The sequence below is a fragment of the Passer domesticus genome, chromosome 1, assembly GCF_036417665.1.
Source record: "Passer domesticus isolate bPasDom1 chromosome 1, bPasDom1.hap1, whole genome shotgun sequence".
In the NCBI taxonomy this organism is placed as follows: Eukaryota; Metazoa; Chordata; class Aves; order Passeriformes; family Passeridae; genus Passer; species Passer domesticus.
The window spans coordinates 9030057-9051677 of record NC_087474.1 but is presented as its reverse complement, the minus strand read 5'-3'; the positions used below and the strand labels follow the sequence as shown (position 1 = coordinate 9051677).

Genomic DNA, 21621 nt, shown 5'->3' with positions numbered 1-21621 from the left:
AGCTACTTTCTTTATAACAAAGTACCAAAGACAATTTCTACAATCTAATTGAAATATATAACAACAATTGCTATGAATGCACTTAAAATCCATGGCAGTTGCTTCCCATATTTTTCCACTTTAGCCATATCTACAGCAGAGCAGTTGCAAGTCTTCATTCATTTCACATTTCATTTTGCTTTTTCCATATCTGTGTAACGATTGCAAAGGGAATGTTAAGCTAATTTCATTATGAATTGGGATTACTAAAATAACCTCCTTACTTGGACTTTTGAGTGCTATAAAAATAAATACACTAAAGTAATTTGAGATTCCTTTGGCTATGTTAGTTTACTTAAAAAAGCTACTTCATTGCTACTTTTCACCAGCCTCATTTGGGAAGGCAAATGATAACCACATGCACTAAATATTGAAATTCTGTCTCTTATATGTAGCATGTTCTATGTTGCTTTTAAAATCTTTAATTTCATAATATAATAAAAAAACTTCACTGTTTTAATATTTTATTTAGCTTGAGTGGAAACTAATGTCAGTCTAATGACTTCCTTTTAGGCATAAATGGAGAAACAGTTTAATTCTGAAGATATTTGGCCCTATTTTTCTTTTGTTATTCAGAATAAGACTTAATGTAGTGTGTAGGTGGTGAATTTACAGATATATGCAGTTATTCAGCAGACTGTGCCTTTCAGCTTGCTTTTCCTCTGTTGAAAATCTTCCTTTCCAAGTTTTAGCAAGTAACTTTACTAAAGAAAGAGTGGTTTGAGTCACCATTTAATAAAGTATTTGAAAACTTAGAATGAGAAATTAATGAGACTTAAACATGTCTTTAAAATTAAATTCATGTATAACTGCATTACAAAGCACTCTAGAGCAGAAGGACTGAGGGAAATTCTCTCTTTTAGAGATAATCCATTCGTTCAGACTGCCTTGCTCTTACCAGTTTGATTGTGTTCATGGAAATTGATGAATCTGATACTTTATTTGACCTCACTGACATGGTATAATCAACTGGAATGGTACCACACTGTGTGTCTTAAGTTAGGAGTTCCTGAGGCTGAATTTTCTACTGAAGTTAATTGTCTTGAGATGTTGCCTTGCCAAATGTGTTAGAATAGAGATTTAACATTCTCATCATGTACTGTAGAGCAAAGAATGAAAATCATGCTATAGCTTTCAGAGCGATTTAATGGACAATTACATCATTTCACAGACAATTTGATGTATTAGTAAGTAGTTTCTGCATATATATTTTTCTGTGCAGGTCAACTTCTATGTGAGGGTGAAAGCAATTTATACCCTTGGACACAGCGTATCTCTGATTGCTCTTACAACAGGAAGTATAATTCTTTGCCTTTTCAGGTATGTGTTTTTTTCATGAGTAAATACTAACAATCATAAGAAATCTTTAACTGTTGTCTGATTACTCAGCTATTTAGAAAATTCATGGAGTTTACACTTTTGCAGTTAAGCAGCTGACAGTAATGTAATGCTGACTAGATTTTTGCCTAGATTTTGCTAGCAATTATCATATTAATAATTTTCAAAGCATTTTACAAATTTACAGGCATTACAGCCCATGTAAGAAAGAACACTAATTTAGGAATGATTACATAAAACATTTTCTATTTGGTTATTAAAATCAACACCTTGAATTGCTCTTGAGAATTAGTTGGATGCTGATCTCACCACTGGACATGAGTGCAGGCACATTTTGCATAAGCTTCTGAGTGTTTTCCAGGGGTACTGTAATCAAAGACAATCAATAATTTGTCCAACTGTAAGTCACAGAATCACCAAATCAGAGAATCTCCAAAGTTGAAAGAGACTTTCAGGATCATCTACTCCTGCCATCAACCCAGCATTGCCATAATCATCCCTAAACCATATCCCCAAGTGCTGCATCCAAACATCTGTTGAACAAGTCCAAAGACAGTTGACTCCACTACCTACCTGGGCAACTCATTCCAATGCCTGATCATTCTTTCAGTGAAAACTTTTTGTCTAATACCTAATCTGAACCTCCCCTGATGCAACTAAAGGCCCTTTCCTCTCATCCTTTCACTTGAATCATGGCAGAAGGGACCAGTCCCCACCTGGCTGCACCCTCCTTTCAGGTGGTTGTAGGGAGCAATGAGGTCTCCAAACAAAACAACCCCAGTTCCTTCAGCTGCTGTGCACAAAAGCTGTTTGCTAGACTCTTCACCAGCTTCGTTGCCTTTGTCTGGACACCCTCCAGCACCACAAAAATGTCCTTTTTGAAATGGAGAACTGAACTGAACATGGTGCTCAAGGTACAAGCCTTGCTGGTTCCAAGCACAGTAGCAAAGCTGTGGATAATTGTGCTGGGTCTGCAATGTTTTTGTTAGGTAGTGTTAGGAAATGCAGTACTGCCTGCTGCTTTTGCCCAATTTCTGTGACTTTTCTCAGGCTGAAGGCAATCTTCAACTAGTAATAAATCTTTTTACTGGTCTTATCAGTATCGCAGTTTTTCTCAGTCCCTCCACCTTCATGCCTTTATGTATCACTTACACCTAACAGAATAGCCTTTATATTCTCGATTATGAACTTCACACCACTTTTCTGCTCCACTTAGGACCAAGAAAGCCAAGAAAGTGCATATCACAGTTTTGGTAGAAAGGAAGTACAGATGATATGTAGATAACAGCATGTTGTTTGTCAGAGCCTCATTCCTCTCATTAAATATTCCTATGGTGAGATCTGCAAGCCTTTCAGTCTGCCATCAAATTTTCTCAATATCTAAATCTTCAGAGAACATTCAGAGCAGATATGTAACCCATAATTATGTTTAGAATGCCTTTAAAAAAAATGAAGTGAGCCAGTCATGGTTATACTCGTTCTATCAGCAAATGCTCCAGGCAGATTCCAATGCAGATTACTGCAGTTTCAGAACTGCTAAAAGCTAAAACCACATTTAATACAGAGAATTACAGACATCTGAATGTCACCCATCACCAGAAGTTAGGTGTAACCAGTCAAGTATTTAAGAGGTGTACTCAAAACCTTCAACCTCAGTTTAAATATCCAACTAGAAATTTTTCCCAGTCTTCCAGTTGAGTCAGGGAAAAGACAGATTTTCATGACACAACATATGTTCTTCTAAGCCCTCCTTCAAGAAGAATCCTCCTCTGTTATTTGCAGGGAGTGTTGGGGCCTCCCAACATAGTGAGTTGAATTAAGAGTTAATTTCTGCCCACTAACTCTAAAATATTTGTTTGACAGCCTTGCATATATCCAACATTTATTATTTGAGCTACTGAATGGGATGAATAACTAATCATCTACATTAGTTATTCAAGAAAAATAGTTTCCTCCTATTTGAAGCCTGCATGTATCTCTGAATTCCACAGGAACATGTGGTGCAGTCCAACATAATAGTGGTATTTCAGCAAAGGATGTGCATGGCCACAGCAATCACTGCATTTTTGACAATGCTTAAACAACTGCTTAAAATCCAGCCTGGTATTATGTCCTTTGCCAAATTCAGGCCTAACATGGCAGATGTGTTCTTTATTTCTGTGCACTTTTTGTAACTGTCCTTGCTTCAGTAATTTCAGAATGGATTATGTATGTTTGATAAAAATTACAACTGGAAGAATACTTGTAAGTTGCCACTGCACACTACCACTACACCTATTGCATCTTCTTCATTTTTTTCCCTGCTCATGCTTGCTAAAATGCCTTGGCTTCTGCTCTGTTTCCAGGCACAGCTCAAGGTGCTGACTGTGCCCACAGAAACCTCTTAGCACTTTGGTTTCTACGGATTTTCTATAAAAAGAATATTTTAAACAGGAAAATCTTGAAGGAACTGTATTTTAAGGGAAAAGCCCTCAACTTCTAGCTTGCTTCCCCTGAGCTCCCATTCAGTTACATGGAATCTTTTATCTGTCATTTGTTTGTAAGGCTTTCACATGGCTGCCAGACTAAAGAAGTTTTGCATTTATTGGACAGAAAGGATTGGTGATCAAATATTCTAAATGCATTTTTAATTGCTCCTGCATACACCATCATCATAGGATCAAAAGTCACTCTGTAGCAAAACACAGGAGTTAAATAAAAGAATGAAACCAGAAAATAATAGGTGAGAGCACATCTGAAGTATATCCAGGATAATCAAAGTTGTATTTGCAAGAAAAAAACTGGAATGAGTGCACACACAGAAGGATACAATAGCCTGTGTTTATTGTCAGCTTATTGTGTCAGTTTGTTGTCAGTTTATTATGTTATGTTAAAATGTGCGAGAAATACCACTGGGATCTTTTAATCTGTGATACTGAACAGAAGTAAGAGATGAAAGAAAACAGCAAGGCAGCCCTGACAAAATGACAGAAAAGGAAAGGGTATGCTCTTACTCAAGGTTCATGTTGCTAAGAAATGTCCACAGAGTAATAAATTCTTTTCAACAGTTTCTGCATCATAAACTAAAATGCTTCTTTTTAAATCTCTTTTTAGAAAACTTCATTGTACTCGGAACTACATCCATCTGAACCTGTTCCTCTCTTTCATTCTAAGAGCAATCTCTGTTTTAGTCAAGGATGATATTCTCTATTCCAGCTCCAACACAGCTCACTGTCCAGAGGATCAAACCTCATGGGTAATAAACCTCATTTGTTACCTGGTCTAACACTGTTTCGTCACTGAATTTTCCTCCCTGATTATTTTAAATATTTAGGAGTACCAAGATTTCACTGTAGACAATTCTGAAGAGAACGTAATGACTGGGAGAATGGGGTGTTAGATGTATCCAGATAAAGAAGGTTGCAGCACAAGTAGGAGACGTTAACATTGTTTGCTTGTCCATGAAGGACAACTTATCATCAGCCAAGACAAATCATAACCAGATACAGCTGGTTAAATAAATACCCAGCCACTATAAATAAATATGAATAAATATGGCCACTGCATTAATCAGCTGGGAGGGTTGAAGACAAACTGGAGTGCCATCAGCTGGGAGTGATTAAAGGCAGCTGCTCTGGAAGTGTTCCAGCAGCTTTATCGGGGTGCAGGAATTGGACAGGTATCAGTGGAGGGAGGGAATAACTCAGGAAATTAAATATTTGCAGGAGTTGTCTTCATTAACTCCTCAGTACTTCTGGGCTATGACAGAAGTGTTATCGTCTGTACTCTTGGCAAGCAAATATGTTTACTGCATTTTCATGTACAGGGCTTAAAAAAATCTCAAGTCTTGCTGTTAAAATACTGACCTCTATATGATATGCCCCATTCACTGCTGTGTTGTTTCAGTCAAAAATCCCTTCTGATTTTAATTAATTACAGTTCAGGCTTGTGAGGAAAAAAAATGGAATAAGATATTTTTTGTCTTGGTGTCCCAAAATGTGAAGTTCTTAGCAGTGAATACCAACCTGTATATAGGAATTCATACTCTGGGATATTTCTAATGGAGAAAAACAGGAACTGAGTTAGGAGACTGCAGTTAGGCAAAGTTGATAGCAAACAGATTGTCAGGGGTAATCAGAAGTTCTTAGGTCCTTGAAAGACTGTTCAGTGGACTCTCAAAATTCTGCTTGGTTTCTGTGATTTCATTTATTCTCCAGCTATTCTTGGCTACAAAGCCTTATACTTTCCTATTTAAATATGTCAGATTTTGTGGACTGCTGAATAATTTCTGTTGCATTGTATGTGGGATGGTCTGGCACCAGCCTGACAAGGCTGGTCTGTCTATCAAGCACTGGCTTGTTGCTGCCTTTCACACATAACAGCACATGGGGTTTTCCCCTTTTGTCATGTGTGTGTGATGTTCCACAGTCCTGCTGCACTCACAGAGGTCTAAAACACACAGTTCATAAGCTCTGTAAGTAGGTCCTGGCTCTGGATTACATAGAGAATTAATTTTTGCTAACTTTACTGATAGATACTTTCACTGTTCATCATGGACAAATGCAGTTGATACAGGATTACCTGCAGGAGGAAGGGAAAGTACTTCGATGTAGGGTTCTGGTATCTGAATTGAGACTATAATACAAGGGAATATTAGAATTTATAAAAAATTACAAAATTTTCAGTGCTGATCTCATTGTAAGGAGTCCTAAGTATAAAAGCAAATTTCAACTTGTTTGAAAATTTCAACTTTTGACACATTTTGAAATACTTAATTTTATCCATCTTACATTTTCTGGCCCATTGTTGATCTGCAGTGGATATCCCAAACTCCAGAGGTAAGATCAGTTTTACCAAAGTTAGCTATCTTTCCAACTTTGGTTGTAGGTAACTAAAATCAGGTAAATTAATTCAAGCCTTTGGACTCTTTCTTAGTTTTCTATATAGGCATTAACACAGGCATGGATGTTACTTGGAATGCACTGAGGTGTCTGAGACATCCTGGGGGGCTGTTGGGTGCAAAGAAGTCTCCCTGAGGAGGTCTGTGCCCTTCTGGCTTAGCAGCTGGTGACTGCATCTCACTTCTTAATAAACATCTAGGTTTAGAGAGAGGAATTAATCATCACTGAAAATAAGCTACCTGCTTAGGTATCTGGTGTACTTGGAATTTTAACAGAAAAATGCAGATATAAAGGGTATTTAAAATGGAGAAGTGAGTAAAACCTAGTAGAAACTATAGATTTTATTTGGTCCACTTTGTGTAGTCTGTTACATTCACCATATCATCACATTTCTTGGTACATTCTCAGTCCATATGAACATTTTCATATTCAATTCTCACATCCCAGATTCCTACTGGGAAGTACCAAAGTAGCAGCAGCCAGCACTATGGAACATCAGCAGCACAGACATCTGAAAATTAATTCTGAAGACCAGCACACAGACTATAAGTATCATTTTTTGATACATGTCTATGTTTTATTAACTAAGAAACATTAAAACATTTTCTAAAGGGAAAACATTATTTTTAAAAATCCAGACAACTTTTTCTTCTATCTCTACTAAGTAATCACATAAAGTTACTTTATAATAATTTAGTTATTTTTTACTCATTTTCACATTTAGCTTTGAAAAAATCATAAAATACTATCTTTGTTAAGTTTTACTGTGTTAGGAAGCCATGTGAGGTTTTAGTACATTTATTAGACTCCAAGTAGGTGATAATTTAATTTTATAGTCATTCATTAATAAATTGTTGCAAAAGTGTGCATTTATTGATAACCACTATATTTTTCTATATTTATCCTATGAAGTTTTCAAAATTTCTGAGTGACTTTGCAATGACAGCCATCTAAATAATTTTTAATAATTCACTTTCTCTTAGCATATACAGTAACATCTACAATGTTGCATTTTGCTTGACTGAAGATAAACATTTCTACTGGACCTGGCTTATTGATGCTACAAAGACAGCTAAGATTTTTGGCTGTAGTAATAAAAATAATATGGCATCTTTCCTGTGACAAATTTGATCCTTCTTCTTGTATTTCAGGTGGGCTGCAAGGCAATTCTGGTGTTTTTTCAGTATGGTGTTATGGCAAACTTTTACTGGCTCTTGGTAGAAGGACTTTACCTCCACATCCTCCTTGTGCTAATATTCTCCCCCAACAGACACTTCACGATCTACCTGCTGATAGGATGGGGTAAGAACTTGCCCATCTTCCAGTAATGTTCTTTTTTCTGTGTGTGTATTGGTCAGGTTCAGTGTTTCACACCAAGTTAGTTGAGCTGTCTCTGGTGGTGACTCCTCAGGCTCACAGATTGCTCAGCTCAGCTCCTGCACAGGTTACAGGGAAGGAGGAGGCACAAAGGTGCTGGAGCAGTTCTTCATTGCTGGCTTGATCCCTGCCACAGCTTTCACCTGTGCCATCTGCACCACACCCAGGGATTGCTCTGGTGCAAGGGCTGCCACTGCAAAACATATGATTCAGGTGTCCTAATTTGTGAGGAAAATTAAAGTTTAGCTGCACAGCCATGAGCTGTATTTTATGTAATTTTCCTTTTTGAAAAGCCCAAACAATACTGTCCATCTGGTTTTAAATACATATATTCCTTTTATTTACAGAAAGTGCCGTGATATATATGAAACACTTTGATACTTCCAGTAATAGGTGGTCATAAAACATTTGGGTGTTGCTGGGAAATGGGAATAAACCAGTGTATGGACAAGGTTCCTTATGAAATGATTTATACTTCTATTTTATATTGCAGTCCTTGGAGGTGCATTGGGAATGCATAACTTGTATCTATTTCCCTTTAAGTCACTCTGACACCTTGCAAAAAACCTAAGAAAGGTAGATTTTTTTGTGTATTAGTAATTATGGCTGCATTCTATAAGAAATAAACTCACTTCCCTGCAGTCTTTGTTTGTAATACATTACTGATGTATACAAGTAATCATGTAGCTCATCAGATGGAGCTCTCCTTCCATTCACTGAACTGTTTACTATATGCTGTGTATTTGGTGAATAACTGCTTACTAGCAGGCTGAACTTTTTTTTTTTTCCTGTGGACTTGCATTTTTGTGATCATTCTCTAAACCTCTTTGGCATTTTCCAGGAATCCCTACAATATTCATTATTACATGGACAGTGACACGGATCATTCTAGAGGACACTGGGTGAGTGTGTGTGGGAGAGAAAGTTTAAATCCCCCCATGCTTGTGCAATCCTTGCCTTGGGTGTGGTGTTGCTCACACGAAGGTGGTTTGCTGCTCTGGAGGGAACGAGCACAGAACTGAAATTTCAGAGATGGCAATAAAAGGGCAGATGTTTGGGAGCTCTTCAGCTGTGGTTTATGCTTGATGTTTATTTGAAAAACTCGGAGAGCAGGAGAGAGCAGGGATAAGTTATGACTCCTGCTACTCCTTGGCACACCCACATCTGGAGCTATCTGCTTGGGAAGTCAAAGTTATGTTGGAAACAGCAGTGGGGTCCTTGGGCTCAGTGCTGCAATGTGTGCAGGAAGGCACTGGCCATTCCAATTTGCCAACTGGCAACTCAGAAGATTGAAGTGTAGATAACTTTGGGTAAATATAAATTGCATTCCCAAAAATGAAGTGATGTAAGGGTGTGTCAAATGCACATAGCCAGGTAAAGCTAACTAGAGCTAAGCCTGGCTCCTGGCATGTGAAGGGGAGCTGAGACAAGAATTTTGTAGGAAAATCAGACTTGATCCTGCTGCTCCAAAGGAATGGGAGAACACGCCTAACTAGTGGACAAACAGTTTGCACAGTCCTGTTTTGTCCAACTAACTATTATGTTTCAATTTATTCTGCAGTTAAACTGAAAAATCGTGTCCTACATAATTTCAAGTCTTTCTTTGCAAGACATCTAACGTGTAAACCAAAGGCAAACTCCTTTTTCCTTTGTCATTATGATTACAGAGGAAGTCTGAAGGGTACTTAATCTCTAACCTTTCGGAGCACTAAGAGTATTCGGATCAAAACTGCTGAGCCCAGGGTGAAAATTAAATATTCAGTTTTTCAGGCAGAACTTCAGGTTCAGTCTCACATTTTCACAAACAAGTTCCAGGCATCTATAACCTACATGTCCCACAAGAAATTATGTAATTCCAATTGCACTTGTCACGTGCTTTAGATCTTCCTGCTACCCAGAGGTCAGCATTAAGTCCACACTGGAGAATTGTCCTTACACAAAAGTGAAACTGAGCTTGGTTCCCACAAAGATCAACATCCTCCATGATGTCTAATGGTACAGCCCAGTGTGCTTGATCTTTTAGCTGATTTCACAGAATGGATTGGTTTGGGAGGGACCTTGAAGACCAGTTGGTTCCAACACTCCTTGCATTGGGCAGTGATGCCACACTCAGGTCACTCAGAGCCCCATCCAGTCTGGCCTTGAGTACTTCCAGGGATGGGACATCCACAGCTTCTCTGAGGCCACACCCTGAGACCTGTGTCCAGTTCTGGGCCACTCACTGCAGGAAAGACACTGAGGTGCTGGAGTGTGTCCAGAGAAGGGAAACGGAGCTGGTGAAGGCTCTGGAGCACGAGTCTGGTGAAGAGCAGCTGAGGGAGCTGGGGATGTTCAGTCTGAAGAAAAGGAAGCTCAGGGGAGACCTTATCACTCCCTACAACTGCCTGAACAGAGGTTGTAGGCAAGTGGGGATCATTCTCTTCTCCAGGCAACCAGTGACAGGACAAGAGGAAATGGCCTCAAGCTGTGCCAGAGGAGGTTCAGTTTGGACATTGGGAAGAATTTTTTCACTGAAGGGGTTGTAAAGCATTGGAATGGGCTCCCCACAGAGGTGGTGGAGTCAGCTTTCCTGAAGGTGTTCAAAAAATGACTGCATGTGGCACTCAGTGCCATGGTCTAGTGGTCCCTGGTTGAAGGTTGGACTCAATGGTCTCAGAGGTCTTTTCCAACCTAAATGATTCTGCAACTTTATGAGTAAAGAATTTCTTGCTGACATCTAAGTCTCTCCTCTTTCATTTTTAAACCACTGTCCCTTGTCCTATCACTACATACCCTGGCAAAATGTCATTTTCTCTCTTTTTTATAAGTCCCCTTTAAGTGCTGGAAGGTCACAATGATTTCTCCTTGGAGCCTTGTATTCTCCAGGCTGAACAACCCCAACTCTCAGCCTGTCTTTGCAGGAGAGATGCTTCAGCCCTCTGATCACCTTTGGGTGATCACCTCCGGACCTGTTCTAACAGGGCCACATCTTTCTTCTGCTGAGGAGTCCTGAACACAGTGCTCCTGGTGGGGAAATCAAGTATGCATATTAATACAAAGGGATTAGAATTAATAGCTGGAAAGGATTAAATGCCAAATTCTGGGCTAGAGCAGGCATTATTTTAGTGTGCTTTGACTTGTTTATAAGAAATATTTCTCATAGGTCTTGCTTGCCAGATGATATTAATGTCAACATGATTTTCCCTGTTTTTTTTATAGCTGCTGGGATACAAATGAGCATGGTGGTCCCTGGTGGGTTATACGAATACCAATTTTAATTTCTATTATAGTAAGTAAAATTTGAAGCATGAATTATAGATCTGTTCAGCATTGTGCAGTGCGTGTAGCCATTATTCTTTACTGCTAGTTACATATAGGCAAGAATTCCATTTTAATGAAATTGTGCTGCAGGAGAAATGTTAAACAGATGCCAAGGCCATTAAAATTTGTTGCCTTCAAAATTTATCTGCCTCCTATTAAATTAGCAGTTGCTTTTATTTGTGTGTTGTTCTTTCTTTAACATCTCTCCTGTTTATGAGCCTGGAGGAAGGAAAAATCTAATTATACTTCTCAATGAATTGCAGATTTGATTTTGTGTGTAAATAGATAGTCTTTCAATTGAGAATCTGATATTAGTAAAAAAAAATGATGGCTGTGTATATCTTTCTTTAATTGGTAGCCTACTCAAATATATATTAAACATGAAGTATTTGCAAAACAATACCATTGGAGAGTGTTTCACAGGGCTTTTCCTGTTTGGAACTCATTAGAATTACTGGACTAGTGTAATAATATTCCTGTTCACTGTAATGATTGTGTAATTAACTTTGGTCATAATGTACTGTAGTTATATGTTCGTTTCTGAAAATCGAGAGCAAATTAATATATTTTAGATATACTTGCTTCAGTTTTAAAATTATAGGCAGAAAATCTAGGGCATCATTAGATTACACAAGATTTCAGGAGTTTGCATTAAGCTTGGCCTTGCCTTTCAATCTGTAAAATTTTGTAATTTTGGAAGAAATTCCTGTCATCAATATCAGAGTGAATTCTGCAGTTTGAAGAGAAAGAAGAGCAGGCCATATGTGTGAAATTACATAAAATAAGGCCTCAAAGATGTTTTATCTTATGAAGACATGAGCATGCAAGAGAACTAAAACAGAAAGGGAATACTTGGACCTCAAAGGAGCTGGAGAATGGGAACAATCCAGAGTTAAGAAAATATGTTGGAAGATAAAAGCAAAACAAGCCACCTGGTGTTTACAGGAAACCCTGTTCTCTGGAAGCTCAGTTTGAACAGCTATCTGAGGCTTCATGTGCCAGAAGGCAATGCTCCTCCAAAGCAGCCCCAGACCTGGAAGTTATCCCAGGGCACATTGGCAGACCTGAACTGCAGCTGGATCTTAGTGAAGACTGGGAAGAGAAATCAGATGGAGTACTGGTCAGGCAGCAAAGTTTGATCTGTGCCACAGTATTGTGAGGGCAAGTTCTGATACCATTTAGCACAGTAGGAATGGCTTCAGTTAATTCAGTGTGTCAGAACCCTCCCTGGTATTTCCTCCTGAGAATTTTGGCTTGAGAGAAGTCGTTTGGCAGACGTTCACACTTCATGCTGTACACACTTCAGTTGGATGTGGCTATTCCAAATGAATGTGCTGTTGCCCCTATTTTCTCTTTGACCAGTAATACTGGTTCCAGTGCATATGGCAAATTAATATCCCCTGCTGTGGGCACGCAGCTGTATTAAGTCTGCAGATAAAATCTGCAATTACAGATTTCTGTCTGTTATCTTTATAGGTAAGCCTCTATGTAATCATCTGCCTGAAAGAAAATGTATATTAAGTTCAGCAAAAGCCTGTATTTTCTGACATTTCTTTTTTATTATTTTGTAAAAATATCTTAGACATAATTTTCCTAAATTTTTATTTCATTCCTGTCAGTTCCTTTCACTACTCTTCACCTGTCATTTCGAACAAAATGTTAAAAAAAGAGGGACATGCAGTTGCTATAACTGTATTTTTATTTATTAGTATCCCAAATTCTATAGGTTTTGTTATAAAAGACACAGAAATCCATTGAACCTGAAAAGCTTGGAGCCAAATTTTTAGGAGAAGGAAAGGTTCCACCAATACATGAAGACAGAGATTTATAGCAGTGAGACAGGCACTGTCTGGTTAAGTACTCCACGTCCTGATTTTGTGCATTGGGATGGAGTTAGTTTAAGACTACAAAATTCTCATTTTCACCATTATATAAATTTTTCTCTGGATTAATTTATTCTAAGATGTGTGCATTTGATGCAGCTGTTTATAGCTGGAGTCACAGTTTTTAGCACACATTGTAGCTCTGAAGATGTGGATTCCTACTGTTCCCTTACTTCAGCATGGACATGCTGTATTTAGTGTGAAGTTTTCTAGACCACACCAAAGAATCCAGCACCAGAAGAGGTGGAGACCAGAGGAAGCTGAATGTCAAGGCTGAAGAAATAATGGGAGTGAGACTTAGGATATACTGAGTTTTATACTTCAATTTTCTAGACTGGTTAGGTTCTGATCATAATGATTTTTATGCAGATGCCCTTCTGAAAATAAAATACGAAATAAAATACAAAATGAAATGCTACTCATCTGTCTTAGAGGGCTGTCATGAGAATTAGGCTGCAGATGGACTGGATGATCTCCAGAGGTCCCTTCCAACACCAGCTGTTCTGTCATTCCTTCATTCGTAATGTCAGCATCTAAGACAATCAAACACCTTTTTGTGTTTGGTTGGAGTAGAGAGATCAGCTGTGCAACAGTCTTCTCTAACCCTAATTCAGACAGAAAATAATGAAATTTGAGGTGAGGAGCAAGGGAGGGTCAAAACTGCCTCTGGGCTTCTGCTTGTGAATCCACCTGACAATTTAGGACAGTGCTTGATTGCAGAAAGCCACATCCAGTGTCCCAGCCTGCTGGGAAACCTGTCCTCACCTGAAGTAGTGGAAGGAAGACACTTGTGAAAACTGGTGCTTTCAAAGACTTTTTCCAGTCAGAGCAGCAGTGTGGGCTTGCAGTGTTGCTGGACATGGCAAAAGTGGTGCTGCAGAACACGAGAGGTTTGCACTGCAGAGCTGAGGGGTTCTGGAGGGAGGTGCACAACTCCCATGCTGACTTGGCTCCTGTCTGATTTGATTTTTGCTAAATATTGAGTGGAGAATTCAGAAATCATCATTATATTTGTCTTCTTTGCAGGTGAATTTTATACTTTTCATTAGCATTATAAGAATCTTACTGCAGAAGTTAAGATCTCCAGATGTTGGAGGAAATGACCAGTCACAGTACAAGTGAGTCATTCTTTTAGATACTATAGACAGAAGCAAAATAATCTCTTTAAGATTTCATCTGCTGAGAACCAACAACTGCTGTCTTACTATAATTAGATTTAATTTAGAACTACTTATTGACAAAACATGCTATGCAGAAACAAAGAATATCCTTAAAGCCAAGAGAACCAGGACCTTAGGTGTTTTGTAGACAATGTGACATGTTTGATGCAAAAAGTGAAAAATTCTGATGTGCCACAGGAAATCAACACAACTGGACTGACAAGCACATTTGTTTTGCAGAGCTACGAGGGTCTTGTTTTGTGTTTGCTGATTCAATTATCTAAACATGTGGGAGGGCTTGTTGAATCTAGATGAAACTGTGCAGTTGCCACATTATTATGTAGCACAATGGCCAACCTATGGGCCTCAAGTTTACTTCTTGTGATGTAAAGTTTTCACTGCTTGCATGTGGTATTTATTTAATTTTTGAAAATTAAGTATTTCCTCACTTTCAGTCCCACCATTTTGCACAGTTCACTGTAGCACTTTATAATATGAAATATTCACATTAATAGCAACCTTGTCCTTCATTATTCAGCCCTGTAAATTCTTTGCTTTTAGCATTTGATTGCCTGATTAAGTTTGCATTTCTGGTCTTTAGCCAATACCCATGGGAAAGTAGATCAACCTCCTCAAGAAACTGCATCTGCAGAGCAAATTAAAAGATCTGAGAGGCTCATTTATAAAATTGCAAATGCATTTTCTAAAATGCAGAGAAGAATAAGACTGTTTTGTTTGTCCCTTTCTTTTACTAAAATGTAAGTGCAGTATAAAGTAGCATCAACTAAACAAAAATTACTAAACCAAGCATGGAGTGAAAGTGAAATATGAATCTAAAATGAATTCTACTCATGCAAGTCACCATTTTTATTCCCTTCCTCTGAACCTGCTTGTAGCTGGTTCCATCCTTTTAGTTGTTTGCTTTACTCTTGCAGTGAACAAGGCTAAGTTCAAATAAAATCAGTTTTCCATTTCATTTGGGGAACCAGGAAATTTGCTGCCAGTGTCATCTCATCCAGTTGTAAATTAATTTCTTCTGCTAAGGAATCCCTATTTTTCCTGCTTCTGGTATCACCTTTAGATGTGAAGGATTTGCTGTTCTTGAGGAGCTTTGCTGTCAGAAATTATTTCCACATAAATAGATGTGGCCCCTGGGCCATTATGAACAAAGCAAGGCCATGAAGACTGACACAGAAAAAATAAAACTACTTGAAATACCTTAACTTTTTTGTTAAAATAAGTGAATTCACAACAGCATCCTTCCATTGTTGAATCAAGTTATATTTATCAATGCAGTGAGGAATTATGGAACTCAGCATTATAACTTCTCAAATTTTATCTGATGCCAGACATCCAAAATTGTCCATGACTGGCCCTGTATAATATATAAAACTGATGTTATTAGAGTGAAATAAATGACAGATAAGGTAAAACTAGCAATTTTTCATTCCAGTAGTTTCACAAGCTTTTTGTCAGAGCAGCTCTGCTAAGTAATTTAAAGTTCTGTTTCTTTTCTGAAGTAGTGTCTTCTGCTAAATTTTGTTATGTAATTGACAACATGGAAAATTATTTAATGGCATATGCTTAATACCATCAGTAAAGCTATGAAGTTTTAGTATTTGACGCTCATGAAAATCTATTAGTTGAGATTATTCTGGATTACATTTCCTAGGTGCTGTTTGCATACTGTGCATGTGCAATGTACAGACTAACAGTTACACATTCATCTCAGTAAAACAAGAGCTCACCATTAAATTTCAGCTTTATCTCTTTCCTTTACCCAGGAGACTTGCAAAATCCACCTTGCTGCTGATTCCTTTATTTGGAGTTCACTACACAGTGTTTGCTCTGTTTCCTGACCGCAGTTCCAACAATTATAAAATAATCTTTGAGTTGTGTTTGGGATCTTTTCAGGTAAATTTTAAGGTTTTTATTCAAAGGAAGTTTTACTTCTAGGTGAGTGCTGCCTACTAACTGAGGAATATTGTCTCTTTCCAGGGGTTGATTGTTGCAGTCCTGTATTGTTTTTTGAACAGTGAAGTAAGTCTCATCTTTCCTACTGAGAATGTTAAATATTGGTTTTAGTAAATGTATAAGTGCCCCCATAATTCTGCTCTGGTACACTAAACTGTTTTAGAAGATGTCTGCATTCCTATTAGTGGAATATATTTGTGACAGTTTTTATACAAGAGGAGAAATCAGTGTAGCTGGGGGAAGACCTTTAAGAGCTGTTTAAAATATAATTCCTTGCAAACTGAGGTGTCTTCTGCTATTTAACGTGATCTAATCTAGCTCTGTTAGAAGCAGTGTGCAAGTGAGGTGCAACACGTCTGAAAATTGAAATACCATTTAGTAAGTATTTAGGGGTAATGCTCTGTCAGTATCTAAACCTCAGAACAGCACAGATTTTCAGAAGTGCTTAGCATGTCATAATTTTCATAGTCTCAACTGAGAAAGATGCAAGGAATTCCTTTTGATTTCAGCCACTATGCAGTGTCTGACAGAAGGAATCTGTCTGACGACACCTGCACAGACAATTAACATTCAGCTCTCCTGAGTTCTGGTCTTTGATATTCATGAGATGCCTGATTTTGGGCTAATCATTTGATTCTATGCCTTAAGTACGTGACATAAATAGCTCAATACCTAAACCTACTGTTGCAGCACAAGTGATACAAAATTGATTTTTGAAAGTGACCTTAGGGCACCTCTTCACACCAGTGTGGGCAGTCTTTGTCTCAGTTTTGTGACCTTTGTGAAAGGATGCTGTAGAAGGAAGGGATGCCATCCAGAGGGACCATGACAGGCTTATGGAGAGGGGGGAAAGAACCTCAAGAGGTTCAAGTTCAAGGCTCTGGAGCAGGGTCTGTGCAGGGCTGACTGAGTGATGAAGGGGTTGAGAGCCATCCAACAGAGAAGGACTTGGGGATGAAGAATGGGCCATGAGCTGGTAATGTGCACTTGTAGCCCAAAAAGCCACCTCTATTCAGCATTAAAAGAATGACATGGATGTGTTAGAGCAGGTCCAGAGGAGGCCACAGAAATTCTCAGAAGGCTGGAACACCTCTCCTATGAAATCAGGCTGAGGGAGTAGGGGTTGCTCAGCTTGGAAAGGAGAATCTGGGGGAACTTCATAGCACCTTGGAGTACATAAAGGGGGGATTATATGAAAGATGGCAAAAAACTTCTTAGCAGGGCCTGTAGTGTCAGGACACTTCTAAACTGATATGTGGTAGATTTAGGAGGGAAAAAATCTTTTCTGTAAGGGTGGTAGAGACACTGTAACAGAGAAGCTGTGGTAGCCCCTTCCCAAGGCCAGGCTGGGTGGTGCTCTGAGCAACCTGGTCTGGTGGAAGGTGTTCCTGCCCATGGAAAGGGGTAGAGCTACATAATCCTTAAAAGTTTGTACCAATACAAACCATTCTATGATTCTGTTCCTAGAGATCCCCATGTGACAGCCAACAGAGTGGAAAATTTCCTCACATAAAAGAAAACTTTCAGCTCATACTGTGCATTTCCTTTTGAACACAGGTGCAGGGGGAGCTGAAAAGAAAGTGGCGGAGTTTGTGCTGGAAGCAGACAGCAGGCAGAGACTACAGACTGCACAGCTCATCCATTTCCCGAAATGGATCAGAAAGTGTTTCCCAGCTCCACAGGAATTCAAGAGCTCACTCCTTTATGCAGACAGAGACCACCATGATATAAATGAGCTAGGTCCCCCAAAACATGAAAAACTGTGGGATATATCATTCATTATGCAGCTTGATGTGATATTTTATAACATGTACAGTTTAGTGCTTTGCTTTTCTACATGTTGGTACTTGGGGAATTGATTTGTGCAGCCAAGCTATTATTAACGGAGAAGCCTGCCCTATGGATGCTTTCTGTTTTGTTCAAATGGTATTCATAGTAATTCTGGTGTTCTCTTGCAGTTTACTAGACATGACAATTCAAAAATTCATTTTCCTTAAAGGTCCCTTTACTTTCCAAAATGGCTACAAGATCTATGCAGGTATCCTGCTCAAAGCAGATTTCTTTGGCACATGTAAGGGGTTAAGATGGGAAGCAAGAAAATTTCTTACACTTTATTTATTCTTAAGGAAACATTGCCTTAAGGATTAGGAAATTCTTTTCTAATTATGGAAAATAAAAAATAAAACAAAACTAAGACCATAATTAACCACACTGGGAGTTCAGTGTGCTAATCCAGGAAATCATTAACATGATTTACAAGAGAGGGAAAAAGGTAGTACTTCTAGGCTAATGGTACACATTTCAGAGATTACTTTCTACCGTTTGATTCCAATCCTGCTGTTACTTTGAAAAGTGCCTGGTTTGATGTTTGGGTGCAGAGTGTAGGGCTAATTTGAAGGCCATACAGAAAAAACTGCCATATTACTTCTGAATATAGTAGTTCTCAATTGTTCTCTTCTGTTTCAAGTCAGAGATTTGTGTTGATCTTTTGTGAAAGAGTTTTCTGAAGAGATATGTTTTATTGCTAAAGCAGCCTAGCATAGGAAAAACCAGCCTTGGATAGCTCATTACACATTGAAAATACCATTTTTTACAGTATTATCATTGAACTCTGTCTCTAAGAACTACATATTTGACTGCAAAACACAAGGAATATTGCAGTGAAGTTACAACTCAGATTTAACAAAAAATTTAAAATCTTTTAGGTTTATTCATTCCGTATCAATCTGAAATTATTTAAAATTTAGTTCTGACCACAGCTCCAGGAAAAAAAAAATTAGAATCCCTAAAAATTACCATAAAAGGCATAAAGAAAGAATTTTCAACAATGCCAAGCCTCTTATGTAGCCATGTTTAAAAAAAAAGGCAGAGAACTGACAGTATTATAAAAATATACATAACATTTCCTCTCTTTAAAAGAAATAAACCCAGTCATGTTCTCTTCCCATGTCAATGTTTAACTATGTCCACCCTACATTACAAGTGGGAATAATATGTATTTGCATGAGTACCTCCACACAAACCATTGCCCTCATATTTCAGATAACAGATTTTATGGAGCCAGCAGAATCCAAGGTCCCTGCTCTTGTCAGATAAAGGGAAAAGCAGCAGCAAGGGCATCCCTTGGCAGGCATATGTGTACATCCTTGAAAATATTACCAGTACTGGGAATATTGTCAGCAGCTGTCTAAGTGTATTACAATTCTTGGTCTGATATAATCCAGCTATTTATCAGTCAAACACAATTTGTTTTAGTGGGATTGCCAGGGAGTCACACAAAGTTTTGTCAGACCAAAGATAGAAAGAACCCATGGTTCACATGACTGCTGCAGAACCTCGTGAATATTACATGACACCAGCAGGTATCATTTGAGTTAAACATTAATCATTCAAAGAATTGTTACTAACAAAAATTGAATTTAAAGGAGCTATTGATCATTTCCAGATCATTCATAATATTTTCTGTTTGGAAAAGTAACTATGAGATACTGGGTGGAAGTAGGCTGCCCAAGAACATTCCCATGGGGTCTAAAGATGTGCCCCTGCACATGTATTTAAACTCAATATATTCCCAAAGACTTTAGACTGAGGAAGCACTGCTAAAATTTAGCATGTTTCCTGGATCTCTTGAGAAACCTACCACAACCTCTTAACTACAAATATATGAAGACCCACTGGAGCTTTGGGAGCTGCTTTTACACTTAAATTAAACACATCTGTGCACATTAGGATTCTTTGTCTGCAGTGGCATTGGGACTGCTCAGTTCCATGAGAGGAGACATGCAGGATGTTCTTTTTTCCCCTTAATTTCTGGGGTAGAATGGCACATGTGACAAGCATTCAAGTGTGCTCATCTTTGTGCTCAAATGAGGTTATGTGAGCGAGTTGACACACAGACAGAATGATAGCACAGAAATAGATGTTTCAGGCAATCATTTCCATCAGTCTGTTCTGCATGATGCATCACCAATTATATGTGTTTATAACACATTGTATCTTAGAGAAAACTGTCTTTGTTCTAATTAGGTGAGCATGAAAAAAAAAATCTGCATTTTAATTATTTCTGGGTTATAAAAAGAAAAACCTTAATAAGAAAATACATTTTATACTGCAACAAACTGGCATTGTTTCCTTTAAAAGGGTGCAGATGCCTTTGGGCTTGATTCTATTTTTCATGTAGGGTGAAATGCCACATGAGAATTTTACAGTGGGAGAACATAGAGGTTTCACTAAGTTTGTAAAGGACAATGTGGCCATGCAAAGAATGGCACAAAGGAGAGAGAGGTGCTGTATATATTTTTCTTTTAAACCAGTGAAAAGTACAGTACTTTGGAGAACCTAATTCCTTTGTGAATTACATAAATGCAGAAAATATAAATACTGTTTTGTGAGACAGTTTAACTTCATAATACTTTGTTCAGGCATTATCATGGCAGTAAAGACACAGAGGGCACTGCACTCACTTGTTTTTACTCCCAGAAAATTTCTGATTTCCAAATAATTTTATGCAAAGTTACAGCATCAACCCTATCATCACCAGTTTGGCAGCTGCCTTTTCATAGACAGATATAAAAATATTAGTAAAAAGTGCAGAACAGTTTGACAAATCTAGAACTTGACTAGTGTTTTTCATCTTTACAACACCCATAACAAGACAGCTTCTCATGGCTTTGTCTCTCATTGCATTTTGCTGAGGAGTATGGGATTAAATGCCCTTGCTCTGTGCTGTGGTGACTCTAAAGAGTCAAAAGAACAATGCAATCATTTGGCCTTCTTCATCCCTAATCCTAGTTCTCACTCAGTCCTAGCAGCATCAGGGGAGGAAGTAGAGGCTGCAAGACAAGTCTAACCTTCCCCTGCACCTCCCTTTCTTTATGCCTTTACTGCATACTTTATGCCTTTACTGCAACCTTTGGTTGCATCAGGGTCCAAACTGAGTTTGAGTAAAGTCTTCAAGGCAGGAAACCTGGGTTTTTTTGCCCATCCCCACAGAAAAGCCAGAAGCACAGCTTGTACTTACTGAACAAGAGTGGTAATACAATTCACTCCCAGGACCATGGTTAATTGTTGTGCTTTAGCTCCCCTGGAGGCACCATTAATTCTGAGTGATTTCTGTCAGCATTACCTGCTGCTAATGCCTGAGGAACACAGTGACAGCTTGCTCTCCACTTACTAACCACAATTAAAAAGATATATCTGGACACTGACTTAAATTTTCCTCTGCAGAGTCAGTTTCAGCTGGGTGCTTGATAAACTCAGGTGAAATTCATATGCCCTGGTTTTAGTGTCTAAAAGCTGCATGTTTGTCTCTGACCTAAAGACACTTTTAAGGTGCCCTCCACAGTCATCACAGAGAAATAGGCACTAGTTGAAGGTGACTCCTTCCATGTTCAGCTGGGATCTGAGGCAGGTAAGCTGGACCTAGTTTTCTCTGCACTTACTATAATGAAAGCCTGGGGTAGCTGGCTAGTGCTTGCATTTCTCACTCCAGAGATAGAACCAGGTAAGATGTACCCCTCCAGAAGAGATCATTAAGCTCTCTGGGTATATTACACAGATATTCCTTTTTAAGCCAATTACCCTGGGTTGGCCCAAGTTATCCTCCAAGAAACGTGCAGTGTAATTCAAAAGGTCAGGCAGGGGAAGATCCCACAGTTCATTGGGTCAGGT

At 38.5% G+C, this 21621-nt stretch overlaps 1 protein-coding gene across 5 annotated transcripts in view; it reads left to right on the top strand.

Moving 5' to 3' along the window:
• Positions 1 to 18804, top strand: part of VIPR2 (vasoactive intestinal peptide receptor 2) — an 82174-nt gene extending 63370 nt beyond the window's left edge. For all 5 annotated transcript variants that reach the window (XM_064387072.1, XM_064387131.1, XM_064387188.1 and 2 more), the window contains 9 exons: positions 1262 to 1359; positions 4471 to 4612; positions 7409 to 7559; positions 8476 to 8536; positions 10833 to 10902; positions 13844 to 13935; positions 15762 to 15891; positions 15976 to 16017; positions 17509 to 18804. In XM_064387072.1, coding sequence (XP_064243142.1) covers positions 1262 to 1359; positions 4471 to 4612; positions 7409 to 7559; positions 8476 to 8536; positions 10833 to 10902; positions 13844 to 13935; positions 15762 to 15891; positions 15976 to 16017; positions 17509 to 17682 — 960 coding nt within the window. In that variant the 3' untranslated portion in view covers positions 17683 to 18804. The remainder of the gene's footprint in view (positions 1 to 1261; positions 1360 to 4470; positions 4613 to 7408; positions 7560 to 8475; positions 8537 to 10832; positions 10903 to 13843; positions 13936 to 15761; positions 15892 to 15975; positions 16018 to 17508) is intronic.
• The last annotated feature ends 2817 nt before the right edge of the window (positions 18805 to 21621 follow it).